The sequence below is a fragment of the Gnatocerus cornutus genome, chromosome 1, assembly GCF_029298725.1.
Source record: "Gnatocerus cornutus isolate USDA-ARS CGAHR chromosome 1, icGnaCorn1.1, whole genome shotgun sequence".
Lineage (NCBI taxonomy): Eukaryota > Metazoa > Arthropoda > Insecta > Coleoptera > Tenebrionidae > Gnatocerus > Gnatocerus cornutus.
The window spans coordinates 9,370,997-9,386,686 of NC_142233.1; the positions used below are offsets into that span (position 1 = coordinate 9,370,997).

General features: G+C 31.0%; 1 protein-coding gene across 1 annotated transcript in view; it reads right to left on the minus strand.

Annotated features, from left to right (window-relative positions):
* The window catches only part of dpr13 (defective proboscis extension response 13), a 327,435-nt gene extending 312,695 nt beyond the window's left edge, over positions 1-14,740 (minus strand). The window contains exon 1 of the mRNA XM_088042214.1: positions 14,436-14,740. Within this exon, the coding sequence (XP_087898340.1) occupies positions 14,436-14,508 (73 nt within the window). The 5' untranslated portion in view covers positions 14,509-14,740. The remainder of the gene's footprint in view (positions 1-14,435) is intronic.
* Between the last annotated feature and the right edge of the window lie 950 nt (positions 14,741-15,690).

The following is a 15,690-nucleotide window of genomic DNA, read 5'->3' on the forward strand; positions in this document are numbered from 1 at the left end:
ACTACGATTTCGAGTTCTATAAATATTAGAGAACACAGTACAAACACAAATCACACAGATGCAACATCGCCGTCGACGTCTATAAAAACCCAAACAATATTTTCCAAAGCCTCTAGCAATATACGAACATCTAGAACACATCTGATACGGATTGGAAATGGTTTTTGCTTTTGATTTGGATAATTTGTCTACTGTTATTAGATATTTAAGCATTTAGAGCGGTATGGTCGTTCGGGACTAGTCAAATTATATTCTTAACTTGTAAAACAATAACGCCCGTGGAGTTTATTACGTTTTTTTTTCAGGATTAGAACAACAAACCATATTATGTTGCAATGGTATGAATTTGTATGAACTTTACTTACCGCTCTAGAGGTCTAATAAGATAATATACCATCTTGACAACCAAGTTCGAGCTATAAATTTGACACTTAAATTGGCAAACACTCTCGGTAAATTGATAAAAATGTACAAAAACTTACTTATAAATATGCAATAATTACCACACCACTTCTCGATTATTTTTGTGATTGAAATATTCAATTCAGTTACGGTTATTTAGAATAAAATTTGCTTTTATAATTTTCATTAAAGATAAGTCTAGAAATGTGACAAACTTTATTAAAACGTTGGTTAAGAATTTAATTAACTCAACCAACGAACGCGGAATTATACAGGTGTTCCAAATTTGCCACAAAAAATTACAAAGAATGATAAACTGTGTTCACCAATTAGATTTTCATTTTGTTGTCTCAGTTCAATGAAATTGGAATGGCGAGTTTTTATGAAGATCCAAAACTGTTGTTTACTGACAAATCGGATTTTTATCAGTGCTAATTTGATAACATTGTAACAATTCTTATTTTCATAAAATTAAAAGACAACAATTAGACAGAACTTTAGTAGCCATGGAAAACACTCGCAACATGGAGTCTACCAATTGATATATCGCAACGGGCAATAGTTGCCAAATTTAAATCGATGGAAAATTCATTATAATGATTTAGTCTAAAAATCATAAAATAAAGAAAAATGTAAATTTTTATTAATGAAATGTTCTTAACGGATTATCAATGAGTAATTTAATAGAATTTGTTTTTAAATGTGTTTAGAACTTTTTTAAGTAAATTACTTGAATATTAACATCTTTAAAAATTAACTTTATTATGGGAAATTAATAATTTGTTTTAACTTGCTGCGGTTCGATCAATTCTTTAAATTCTCAATTTATTGAAATTTGGTTGAGAATTACATTTTATCTAAATAAGATTTTTGTCTCGCAATACAGAAATCTTAATCATAAGAAAGCTACAGTTTAACATTTTAGGTAGGATAAATCAATTTGTATTTGTTTGTGGTAACATTAAACTTTACTCCACTATAAAATTTGGTTATTTTACTGAGATATTTTCATTTTTTGGTTGTAATATTTTAACAAAGTGTCTATCTTACCTTTATAAACAAAGTATGTATACAGTGGTCCGGAAAATCGCGCACCATCGTGAGATTGTATTGTCGGGCGATGTTATAGGCAACAGAAAAAATACATGTTTTCTATTTTTCCATTTTTCCATTTTTCAATTCAATTTTTGACATAACAGAACTGGTGCAAACAAAATTGAAAGAATCTTGTAAAAAGTTACTGAAAAGTGTTAATAGTTCCATTATTCTTTCACAAACTGATCAGACTAACACCAACAATACAAAAACAACGTTACCATGGCTTTGAAATTTAAATTATTGTGTGTACAGCTCTGCAATGTTGCATATTCTCTTAATTTGGTTTTGGTTATACTGCGAAAACAGAGGGTGGAATTTTTTAAAGATTTTTTCGGGTTCTAGAGAAGTTCGCAGCTACTTTCCTTCAATATAGCGCGCAACTTTCGGACCACCGATCGACAAGCCACCGCTGCTTACTTTACGGAAATGTTCAAAGTACCGTCGGTTCATTATGCTTCCAGATTCAGAATTGAATTTCAGGCCGTAGTGGATCACATAGTTGTCTGAATGTGAGAGGTGGACTTTTTATTTTTTTTTTAATTGACAATTACTGTTTCAGTTGCTTTAACAGTTCTGATTTATCATTCTTGCAAATACATTCTTTAAACCACCAAGTTTTACTACTAATTTTTATTTAGTTTTACACTAAACATATTTTTATTATTTGTTGTATTCTTTCTCTTTTGACCTTCTTCTTGAGTGCAAGCTGATTCTTGAATTTGACGATCATGAGTTCTGACGTCAAGTTCTCGCCTGCGATCTCCTGAGAATTCTAATCGGCGAACTAGAGAATTGATACCTTGATATTATCCCTTGGTATCCGTGCATTTCCATAAATTCCTCCACTACCCAACTCCAAGATTTCCACTTTCTCTTCATCCAAGTTTAGCTGGCATTCTGAAATGTCTGTTCCTGGGGTTGTATTTCTTCTTACAAGTTCTTTAACATCCAATATCATCCTCATCAGGAAACATTACCTACTTTATTACTTTTTGTGGTAATTATTCGGACATTTTTTCTAATGTAATAATCTTCTATCATCTGGATGATGATGTCAACCGGCCCCTCCATATCGATCGCACATCAGAACATTCTATTTGTATTAATTATTTTCTTTGTCATCTGCCTAAATCCCAAAATCCTGTTTTGTGGAGAACTATTTGTCCCAAAGCTTGCTTGTAAGTAGAGAAGTGTGGGTTCTAAATTATATCTAACAATTTGTCTTTGTTCTGCAATTTATTGTATTATATTGTAAGCTGCAATATTAACGATTTCCGCGACAATTGATTCATTTCATTGCTTTGCATATTGGAGTCATTGTTGCATTTCTTTCCCTATTTCGAGAGTATTTTTGTACTTTTACAAACGGAAATCTTTTGGCTTCCGGTCTTATTACTTCCTGTATTTAGTCACTTCCGATCTTAGCTACAATATATGCGGGGTGGTTTTCCTGTTTTCGGGCTCTTTATGATTTCTTCCTTTCCCCAGAGGGTGTTGTTTTCAAATTTGTACTTCGTTTCTGATTTCTTGTTCTGGGAACTTGTAGTGCTTCACTCCTTGTGCCTTATTTCCTGCCTCGCTGATTTTATAAAATTAGTTTTATTTTTTCTTCTTCATACGGGTGTCTTTAATAAGTCGAGCACCACCATTGGACAATGCCATAGATCACCGGAAAAATGTTAAAAAAATGTCTTTGTTGAACGCCAAAATTAAAGATTTCTGTGCAATAATTTCATGTTCAAATAAATTTGTTACTAAAGAACATTTTGCACAAAGGCATGGTGCAAAAGAATCAAAAAAAATGCGAAAAATGGCTGAAAACAAGATTTTTGAATCAACAGTGTTGATCAGTGTGGCAACAATACAAGAGCAACGTTACTATGGCTTTGAATTCTGGAAATTTAAATTATTTGGAGAACAGTTTTGCAATGTTGCTATTTTCCTAGTTTTATTTTGATTCTACTGCGAAAACAAAGCGTGTAGATTTTTTTAACAGTTTGCCGGTAGGTCTAAAGGATCACACAATTACTCCCTTTTAAGATGGTGCGCCACTTTCGGGACACCTGTATACAGCCGTTTGTTTGTTCCTAGTTATTGTCTATATCTATCATCATTTAATACCTTCAATTTCTCGAATCTAATTGTACTGAAGAAGTGGAAAGTCATTTTTCTATTGGAATGACCCCTTGATTCCGAATTTCAAGTCTGTTTTGCTTCATTGCAAAACATCATCATTTCTCGCACTTTGTTACATTAGAAAAGATGCAATAAAAAATGAGAAAATTCTGGCAAATAATTCGAAGTCCAAGTATGGCTCACTCTATGTTAGGGTGCAAAACATAATTCTGTCGATAGCTCGCTTATTCGTGAAGCAATTTTAATGAAATTTATCTCATTTGACGTAAAATTTCGAGTAAAATCTAAAACTTTGCGCCAAATTCAGATACGTCAACTAATAAGAAAGCTAGAAGCGTCTAAAGTTTGGTCAGAGTGCGCTTGTTAAGAACGTCGATATCTCTGAAACAATGACATGTATCGATATACGGTTTGGAAAATTGTTTTTCTCGCACCTTTTTACATCCGACAAAGTGCAATAGAAAGTAAGAAAATTCTGGCGAATAATTCGAAGTCCAAGTGTGGCTCACTCTATGTTAGGGTGCAAAACATAATTCTGTCGATTGCTCGCTTATTCGTGAAGCAATTGTAATTAAATTTATCTCATTTGACGTAAAATTTCGAGTAAAATCCAAAAACCAAATTCAGGTCAGGTCAGGTCATGCGAGAAAATATGTTTTTTTTTATTCTACCGTATCAAAATTTGTTTTATTCAATTTTTCTTAAAAACTTACAATGTTATGGAATTGGTTGTTGTTTTAGAAAGCCAATTTAAGAAGCTTTCCAACGACGCATAAAACTCATTTCTAGGGTTAGTAGTTCCAATGATATTTCTGAAAAATTGATCTTATGCTCCAAAAAAAATATCTATTTTTAATTATTTTCATATTTTTGCTTATAACTCACACCAAGTACATTGAATTTTTATTGAAATGCATCAAATGCATTGCTATCTCACTTTTGTCCAAAATGTGTTGACTAGTGTATTAATTGAAAAAAAAAAGTATAAAAAATTATGTACAGTTGTCACACCAAATCATCTAACACAATTTGTTCAGACGCTATGAGGTCCTTTCAGCGCTTGTCCTGTAAATAACTCTAGCAGTGAGAAAATATTTAAATCATTGGATTGTATGGAAACACGTATAACTTGACAATTCTAAAACTAAAAATCATAATAATCGACATATTAAATTTTCGCTTGCTGAGATTTCCATTTCAACAACGAAATTACAAGAACAAAGAAAAGCATCACTAAAAGGAGCGCCTCACTGTAAATAAAGGTAGACCACGACGAAAGTAATTAATAAGAAGTGGGGGTAAGACAAAGTCACCATCTAAAAAAGCGTTTGTTCCCTCCAGGCTGAATTTCGAAGCAAAACAATCTGTCAGTTTTAGCGTCAGCCTCTCCCTTCGTGATAAGCTTATGAAAAAGTCAGGTAAAAATATTTTATGAATATTAATTAACTATTTTGCGGCGCGCATACGGGATAATCTTTATTAAGTGTCTATCAATTTTTTAGTATCGGCACGTTTATGCCAACCTACTTATTGTAACGTTTTATTAAACAGAAGGTTATACTCTCGTCGTCGGTCGTCTTGTTGGTTTCCCGCTGTTGTCAATTTATTTTTTAATGTGCTGCAGTAAAGCATAAAGTCCTTTACCACTGCGCCAGACTAATTCATCAGCGGAGTAAACTAAATTTCCGCTACGATCTGTTCAATATAATTTTTTCCAAGGCATAATTCAATCACTTTTATTGGCGTCAGCGATGGCACTTCAGGAATATAAATATTCATTTTTCTGATTCGGTGCTTTAAGAGTTACATTACAGCATTGTTTTTCAATTGTTTCCATTTATTAAAAACTTAGTTTTGTGAGTTGGTACTCCAGTCAGTTGCTTGTTAAAAGTATTTATCCAATAAAAAACGTCATTTGACGACATATGACACATGAATGACGTTTCTCTAACAAAAATTTTCTTAAGTGAATTTTTTTTTCTTAAAAAACGTTAAAATAATGCCTGAACAGACCTATTTAAACTTATGTCTTATTAAACATGTAGTTCATGTTATTTATTTTTTTTATTTGCTTGGAATAAATATGATTTAGCTTTTAACGACGTTCAATATTCATCAATCTTCAGCTTTAATCTATGTGTATAACGATTTTATTTGGTTGAATTGCAGAAAATGCATCATGAATGAGAAAGCACTGTAGAATGAGAGCCAGTGACACAAAAAAGTTCGTGACGTTTACAAGTTTTTTGTGTTGCTTAACATTTTGCAGATCGGTAGAACACAAAATCGTGCTAATACAAAAAAAAATCAAACTTAATTCTCTTGATCTTTTTTCAATTTAGTTTATTAATATTTATAATTCTCTTTAACCCACTGGTAGATTCTTTCTTCACTTCACATTCTAAATGCTCTCTTTCTGTAGATTCTTTCAAAATTGTCTCTATATTCTGTCTACACATAAATTATCCTTTCTAGATTTCCTCTACAGTTTCTCTAGAGTCTTATTTGAGATAAAAAAATGTCAATTTTTGATGTTTTTATGATTACCCCGATTTTATACATTGATTTAGATTTCTGATTGAACTCAACGTTTTATAGTCTTTGACTTTTACATTCTCGAGGTTTTAGAGGTCTTTCAGACTTTCTAAACTCTCTTTTAAGCGTTTTTCAATTTTGTAGAAGCTCTTTTGATTCCCGGTTCTTCCCGATATTTTACACTCTGTATATTAAAAATTCTGGAAAACCACCACCATAAAAATTCTAGAAGATCTTTTAATGAAATCCAAGAACATCCTACTGCCTCCTAAAAATCTCATAAATAGTATGTGAATAAATAATTTCGCAAATTTCAGAGAATTGGAGTGGATTCTACAACGTATCTAGAAAAATACTAGACACCTCTTCACACTCTCATTATTGTTATTATTTCTTTAGATTCTTTATTTTTTCAATGTTCATTATGTCCTTCAACTCCGATTTTCCAGGTTCTTGAGGTTACACCTGTTAGAAATTGTTGATCGCAGTGGATTTAATAAGCGTTTAATATATATGAATATGGATTAATAATACAGAACACAGAAACACGATACAAAACAAAAGAAGAAACAAACAGTGACGTTATCTGCTTGACAGTTGACATGTAGGGGTGTTGTCAACCTAAGTCGTGAAAGTCCCTGTCAACTCCGGTTCTTGTCTTCTCCATTTTAGTTCCATATGTCCATAGCTTTCTACATACAATGCCGCGTTACTTCAATTTTTTCTCCAGATTTATCTATTTTCGAAGACTGTTGAGATCATCTATCTAACTGATTCTTATTATTTATAAATTCCACAATTTCTATATACAGAGTGTCCGGAAAGTCGCGCACCACCATGATACTGTATCATCGGACAATGCCACAGATCACCGGAAAAATGTTAAAAAAAAATCCATGTCTTCAATTTTTCGAGATATGATGGATTGAAAAATAAAAGTTTAATGCCAAACTTAAAGATTTTTGTGTAATAATTTTAGGTTTAAATGAATTTGTTACCTAAAAGACATTTTGCGCAAAAGCATGGTGCAAAAAAAAAACGGAAAAATCTTGTAAGAAATGCCTGAAAACTGTTAACAAGATTTTTGAATCAACAATCTCAATCAGTGTTGCATCGTTCACATAAAACCATAGTTACATTACTCGTTCATGAGAGGACTTGACTAACGCCAACAATACAACAGCATCGTTACTATGGTTTTAAATACTGAAAACTTAAATTATTTAGAGAACAGTTCAACAATGTTGCCATTTTCCTAATTTTCTTTTGGTCCTCCTGCGAAAACAGAGACCCTAAAATTTTTTTTAACATTTTTTGGTACTTTGGTGGACTACCTAATTAGCCCCTTTCAAGGTGGTGCGTCAGTTTCCGAACACCCTGTATTTTTTTCTAATTTGCTGTTGTACAAATTTATTTTGATTTTGTTAATAGACCATTTCCGCATGAGATCCGTTAATAACTTTGTTACCATAGCAACGTAAAATACTTTTGTAAAAAATTTGGGAAAACAGTATAAAAATTCGTTTTATTAAACTTAAAAACGTTCGTCCTGAAAACTTGGAAACCTGAACTTGTCTTTGTAGAACTTGTTTGTTAATAAACTATTTCATTTACATTCTTCAGAATCTCTAAATTCATTTTTTTTAAGATTCCTTATATTCTGATTACAATCTAAATAATTTTTCGTAGTTATGTTAAAATCTTCTATATCCTCAATTTTTTACATTTTCTAAATTTTTAATTAATCTTTTTTTAGATTTTTCTGACATTCTGCAAACATTACTCGTTGATTTCTTTTAGATATTCTAGATTTTGTCCGTAATTTCTCTAAGTACAGATTTTCTTTAATTTCTTAAAGTTCTCTTTAGATTTTTGGAATTTTCAGATTCTGTAAAAATTTTATGGGATTTTCTAGATTTAAGTACTTTATTTTCTCTATATTGTCTATAATTCTTCTTAGATTCACTCTAGTTTGTTAAAAAATTAATTTTGCATTTCTCTAGTTTTGCTATAATTATTTATTTATTTATAGTAATTTATTAGTTATTAATAGAATTTTTTATTATTTATTCTAGGTACAGGTAAAAAGATAAAAAAAACGGTAAAATCGTCTTGAGAAGAGACATTTGCTTAAAAATGGCTTAAAAATACCAAGCTCAAAATATATTTTTTTTAATTTGTTACTACATACTAGAGTTTTAGTAATATCTTCGTCTAAAAATTTTGAATATTTTTTGTGAAAACTTGTAGACACGCTAATTCTGTAGCAAATTGCAAAATTATAAACTAACAAAAGAAACAAATTTTAGAAATTTACCTATTCAAGATTTTTTATTTACAAGACAAACTAAACATTTAGAATATTTTTTGTAAAAACTTATAACTACGGTCATTTTGTCATTATCACAATAAAATTTGGAGAGAATATAGGAGCATTTTTCTTTTCTTTTCGATGCCATGTCACTTATTACCGCACTAGTGCTGTAAAGCAACATTTTACAAATTTCAATTATGATAAAATAACATAATATGTAACATTCCTAGCAGATAAATGTTTTTATTATTTTAGAATCGTCACCGAAACTGACTTTCAAATCGTTCAATTATCTTCTTATCGATTTCTGGAAGCTGTTCATTATGAATTCAGCAACGTATTTTGTCTTTTAATAACTCCCTTGACATGCTGCACGTTCTCATTTGTATGCTATGAGTGTTCTTCGTCATTTTTTCTTGTTCATCTTCACAAGGTTCTCGGACATATAAATAAATGATCAATAACACAAGTTTAATATAATAAGAATGAAATGTTTAATTAGTCGGAACGTTGTACAAAAACCGTTCCGCTGAATTTCCAATACCCTATAATTGACTTTCATAAACCAATTTTGATAAGAAACTGGCAAATGACGGAAAAATAATGATGAACGTTCCCGGCACGCCCATGTTGTAATCAGTTGCAAATGTCCGTTTAGAGACAGTTTACATTATACAGTTTAAAATGGGGGTACTTATCGGCATAATAAGAAAAAAGATTGAATGCAGATTGAGTAGCTGAGGGACTGAAAGCAGCATAATTTATTTTGAGTTTCGTGCAAAAAATGGGAGATATGTCACATGGTCGTTTGAGCTTTGTCACTTATAAAAATGGTCGATGTTTGAGTATAGCTGCAGAGATATTATTATACCTGTCATGTGATATCCTAGCTCTATTTCCGCAATAATATTCGTTGTATTTATGTGATTGGTAGACTTTCATGTTCAAGTAGAATCAGACCAGAAAAAAACTCATCAAAAATATGCTCCTCTCTCCTTAATTCCAATGGCTTCTGCTCCAAAGCTAAAGAACTGACGCCCCATAGAAAATGACCTTAAGTTTAAGAGCTCGTTAACTGAATCTTTATGTGAATAAATTAATCTGATTTTCCGTCAACTCGCGTTCAGAGAGTAAAGCTGACAGCGTATTTAAAATCCTTCCTAATTTTGACAACAAGGCAATGTTTTAATATTTTCCCAAAAAGTAACATGGGTGGGTATTTAAATCCTTATCACATAAATAAATTTTGTTAATAAAGGAAGACTCTTACCCTTTAATCCGCAAGGGTCAAACCAAGAATTTATAGCCACTTTATTACCCTCTAATGACTCAAGTGAGCGAAAAAGTAACGGCAGACGTAACAAATTGTTATTAAATGAAAAAATAATTACGTCTCTTCTGTCTCCTCCTGGTGGGCTTAATTATAAAAGTAATTTTTTGCACCAAAACGATGTCATTATAAGGAAATAGTAACAAATTAAACGTTCCATTTCTTTAAGACTACGTAATTAACGCCAATAAATTTGTTATGTTAAGGAGGCTAATCCTATTTAGATTGCTGGAAATTCTCACAAATTTACTTCCTCGCAATTTCTATGCAATCAAAACTGGTTCAACGCGATCTCCTAATTTTATGTCTTTCGTTTGTTAAAATTTATCAAATAAATAATAAACTGAAAACAAAAATAGGAATGTGGAATTAGTAATTGAAATAAAGCATTATTAAATTAAAACAAATATGTGTACAATGTACCAAACTTATCAACGGATGCCCTACGCAATAGAGTAGATGTATATATGTACTGCTTATCGTTTGACCCTTTGACATCATTACTAATATGTATATTGCTGAAAATTATATTAATAATTTTGAAAATAATTGTATACAAAATTATGTACAGTGCAAGATATTTAGGGTTGTTTAGGATCCTTCAGTATACGGTAAAATTGTCTTTTTTACTCCAAAATTTTCTTCTTCTACATGCATATTAAAATTGTGAGAAAGATTAACACTTTAAATGTTGTTGCTATATGTTTAACAGTGCTAGAATTATGGCTGTTAATCTAAAATGTAATAATTTATTTATTCGTTCCTCATATAAATTTTCTGAAATTTACTATTTTTACTCTAAAATTAAAATCATCCTTTGCTTTAAAACTTTCTGGTTTCGCATGCCTACTACCATTATTATCAAGCAGAGTAACGTCTCTAAAATTATTTTTTTGGTTTGGATAGGATTTTTTAAGATCCTTTACGATCCCCTTAATTAATATCCCCAAAGTCACTATTATTATAGAAATCCTTTAAAGTTGAGTTTCTCGGAAGTTTACTAAAGTTTTCTAAAATGCGTACAATTATGTGAGACTTTTATTGTATTCCCAATATTATTTTGAGCTTCTTGGAAATGATCTAGTTAATACTAAATAAATCTTTAATTTTGAGAATTTTAATAAGACTCTAAAATTATGTCCCTTATTTTATACTGTTTTCTGATATTTTTTGAAAATTTTCAGAATAGTTTACGCTTGGTTTAGATTTTTTAAGACCTTGCTAGATATACTGTAATTTTTATGGGATTCACAAATATTCTCTGTCTCTCTAGTATTCTCTAAATTTCTTTAGGATTCTGTAAAATTTTTGAGTCTTCTTAAAAGTCTTCTTCAAGGTTTAATCACTATTTTTTTTCGGATTTTCTTAATTTGTCTCAAATTCTTAGGAATTTTCTAATGTTTTACACGATTATTTGATTTTTTCGGGATTCTCTGCAGTATTTTCTATCATGGTTTAAAATCCACTAACTTTCTTTGGCCTTTTTTTTAATTTTACATATTTTCTGGTTAGAACATTTTTTTTAAACTTTCCAAACACTTTAGAATTATGACTAAAATCCGGCATAAAATTTAGGATGCCCAGAATTCCTGGACAATATTTTAAAATTTCATGATTTCTTGTAGGATTCCTCCAATGGTTGTATTTACTGAAGGTTAAGATTCCTCAAAAATACCTTCAATTCTCAAAAATTTTGTAGAAAATTTCCAATTTGTAACTTTAGAGATTTTTTAACAATCATCACAAAATGTGTTAATATTTTTTTCTAATTTCGTCAGATTGAGAATTTGCAAGAATTTATAGATTTCATATGACGCTCTAATAACCTCCAACCATCTTTAGAATCCCCACATATTTCATATTATTTTATGAGATCATTCTGGAACAATTTGGAAAATTTTGAATTTTCTTATGAGAATCTAATGGCATTTTCATGATTCTGTACGATAAATTTAGTCTAAAATTTTCTAGAATAAAATTTGGCCTGGATAGAATCCCGCAAAATTTTTAAATTTTTTTTTTAAATTTCATAATTTGCAATATTTTTAAAAAAATCCTCAAATTTTACATTATTCTTTAGAATTCCCACGGTATTCTCGAAAATTGATTAGGTTGTTTGTAGTTTCCCTGATGATGACAAGGATTTCTTCAAGAATAGGTATTTATGATTTTGTTGTGAGATTCTCTAAAATTTTTTAAGGCTTTTGTAAATTCCCTTAAGATTTCCAATTCAAATTTTTTGGAATTCCCTCTAGTTTATTTTATTTCCGATATGCACAAAATTTATATGAAAATTTTTATGATCCTTTAGAATACGTAGATTTCTGAAAATCCCTTGGAATTCATGAAGTCTCTTAGTTATTTCTGCATTTTGTTTTTCTAGTGTTTGACTGGTATAGATTCCATTCCCATTAATTTGAAATTAATGATGTCCAATTTCAAACACTGGTTATTCAAAATATTCACTATTATAAAGACTTAACATAACATGAAAATTTGTTCGGCACTTTTTAAAAAGTGTCGTGTCAATAGAAAATCTATTCATAATGCATATGTGACCTTGAACGCGTGATCCAACTGGTTTTCCTAAAAAATATATGTATACTTTTCCAAGTTGAGACTCGTTTTTATGAGGGTACGTCTTTGTGTAAAAGTTAAATGGCTCTACAATGCAGACCATAAATTGTGGTTGCAACTCATCACTAGGGTTCGACCAGGACCGCACCGGACACAACAATGCTTTTGGTGCCAACTCTGTTCGTAATAGTAAACCATACATACCTATCATAAGCCAATTCGATCAAAACTTTTTTTGTCATGATTTAAATGCTGTTGATGTGCCCAATGATAAGTTGACAAAAGTTTGCTAATTAGCGTAATGATGCTGTACATTGGATAAGGATAAAATTAGTTTTAAATTAGATTAAACTGTTTAATCATCGCTCTGATAATGGTAGGATTGCTATCAAAACAGGCGTCAACATTTTTTGCGAAATTTGGTGTTTGGAAATATGTAAATTGTATTTTTGATAAAACAATTTTTGTCAACACCAAGATTTGATCCAACAATTTTCTGTATCTGAAACTATACTATTACAAGAGTTAGTTTATCTCAATTTCTGTAGCCAAGCACAAGAGCAACATTTGGTGAAAAATTTGGAAAAAAAGCTCTTGTACAGATGATAATTGAATGACGTCTGCCAGGTACAAAAGTTTGCTTAAACTCTATTCAAATAGTTTTAGAAAAACTGTCTCCTCTCGTCTTGTTGGAAAATTTAGAGATAATTCCATAATACCCTCAACCCGTTGGTAAATCCTAATAAGGGCAGGTTTTAAGGGTTAATCAGGTAGTCTTAAGCAGTAAGGTGTTCGGTTGCGTTCTGTTTGTTTGTTTTTCTGGTTGTGATTTTACTAAAACAGTCTTTTTCAAGACTCCTTTAACACCCTTTCAAGTTTGGTTGAGTAAGTAATTATGTTCTAATATATATTCGTTACTCAATCATTTTGTTTTAAAAGATTTCAAAGAATCTTTCATCAGATGCTAAAGAAATCATTATTATGATTCCGATTAATTGTTTGTTTTGTTTTTTTTTTTCATATACAAATTATACCAATCAGGGATTTATTTTATTTACTAAATTTTAAAATGAAAGGAGAAAAGAAAAAAAAATTGCGGCCCGGTCCTGGTTTAAGACCTTTCGGACTACCTAAGAACTAATTTATGACAGGGTTCTTTACAACCTCGAAACCACTGCTAATGTTTGCGGTAATCGTTATTGCAGGGCCATAATAACGAGTCTCAACTTGGAAAAGTATAAATGATAAAATTATTATGGAATGCTTTTAAAAATAATTTGATAGTAAAGGCAAACGAATTTTAAACGATAAAATGCAAGCCAACAAGTAATTAGTAATTGCCGTGTTATTGATTCTCTCTCCCAATTGGTTTTCCCAGTTTCCAATTCTATTTTTTCTAATTCCAACACAAATCAATTTAAAAATTCCTCGTTATTCACTGAGGTGAATAAATCATATTTTGTGTTTTATTTTTAATGAATTTTGCTGTTATCACTTTAACAGGATCCTGCAACTTCAGCATCGACTTTTTACACTTTTATCCACATTTCATAAAGTTCTTATTATATAGCGATATTAGAAACCATCCAAAGGAAATCTCTGTATAAAAACGAGGGTCATTATGCAGCGTAACGTTACCCTCATCATCAGCTTTTGTCCGAATTTAATTTAGTCGCCCTGAATCGAAGAAGAGAATATTTTTCACATGTATAGAATTTTGTATAATGTAATAGACAACAATGGCATCCTTGGACGACTTTGTGTTCGCATTCCATCTTTACTTTTCTCAGCTCGGTAGTTTTTTATGGTAGAAAGGAGGACAATAACCAATATACGCGCTCGTTTAATATAAAAAATGTCCGTATAACTCAATGGATTAGCGACAATAATGTAGATGTAACATTTAGTAAACAATCCATATAAGTTTTATATGTGCATCTGATCGCTAGCGGGGCTTCACCGGGTGAGCTGCATTTACATAATGGAAAATACGAAAGCCAGTTCGTTCAATTAAACAAGTTAAACAGTTAAATGTAGACTTACCTTGCGCATCCACGGAATGGAGAATATGAAACGTAGAAATAAACAAGAGCAGGTGCCATTTTTCTATTCCCATGACGATTGTTGTTCCGACTACCCTTTATTTAACGTGAAACAGCAATACAGGATTTCATCTCGTGCGAATGCGATCTTGTTCATGTCGGAATCGTTGTTAACACCCGTTTCATTTCCATGCGACTCACTTGATTTCACTGTTATTGTTACATTTTTATGTTCACTAACTTAACTGATTAACAAATCAATCGTTTCTTTAGAGTGTTAAGTGGGAAACACGTGCTGGAGTCCAAATAAATATCCGATGCTTTGCTACATGAACATAATTTCATCGATTTTACGTGTCATGAATCCCAACTGCTCTGGTGACAGTAATATAAAAGTAAATGTAGTGCAATGTAAGCTGTTAAGCGTCGGACGCATTGGGATACGTCCAACGTTAATATCAACCTCAAACATCAAATAAAACAGACCGTGGTCATTGTTTAACGTGGAGATCAAATGTTAAATTTACCAAAAGTAGTAATCTCAATCTAATAAGTGTGCTGTTTGTTTTATGGTTCAAGAATCGTTGTTTCAGTTACAAGTTTAAAACGTCACAAGAGTGATAAAAACAATATAAACGTGTATCTGACAACATTTTATCTACGGTTGTTAAATGTTAAAATAAATAAAATTTGACGCAAAAATAGTACAAACTAAAGGGTTTTTTGCATGATCGTGGATAGTAGGGATGTAGGGGTATATTATAATATGAGAGCGATGAGTTACCCTGAGAAGAACGTGAATTTAATCTTTTCAAATGTAACATTGTTATTATTAATTCTTATAAAAATAAAAACTTTAAAATTAATATTTTTTTATTATGTAACTAGAGTTCTAATAAGTCTCATTATATGTATAACCGAAATGAGTTACGTAATATTGATGTTATGAAAAGATGTTTATTTGGTCTGCATAGCGTTCAAGTTGGAGACAAAGCGCAGTTCATATAAATATGAAAGAATATTAAAGTTTGCACTTGAAAGCAATGCTGCAAATTACATACATCGTACCGAAATCAATATAATGTACTCGGTAAAATGTTCTCCCTTGTAGCATTTCATCTAGAAAATAGTTTGAACCGCTGAAAAGCGGGCAACATTGCTAACAAGCCAGTGTGTGAAATGATGTAATTAATTTACTGACAACAAACTCAATAATGTACTCTCATAGTCTATAAAAGAAAGTGAAATCAAAAGAA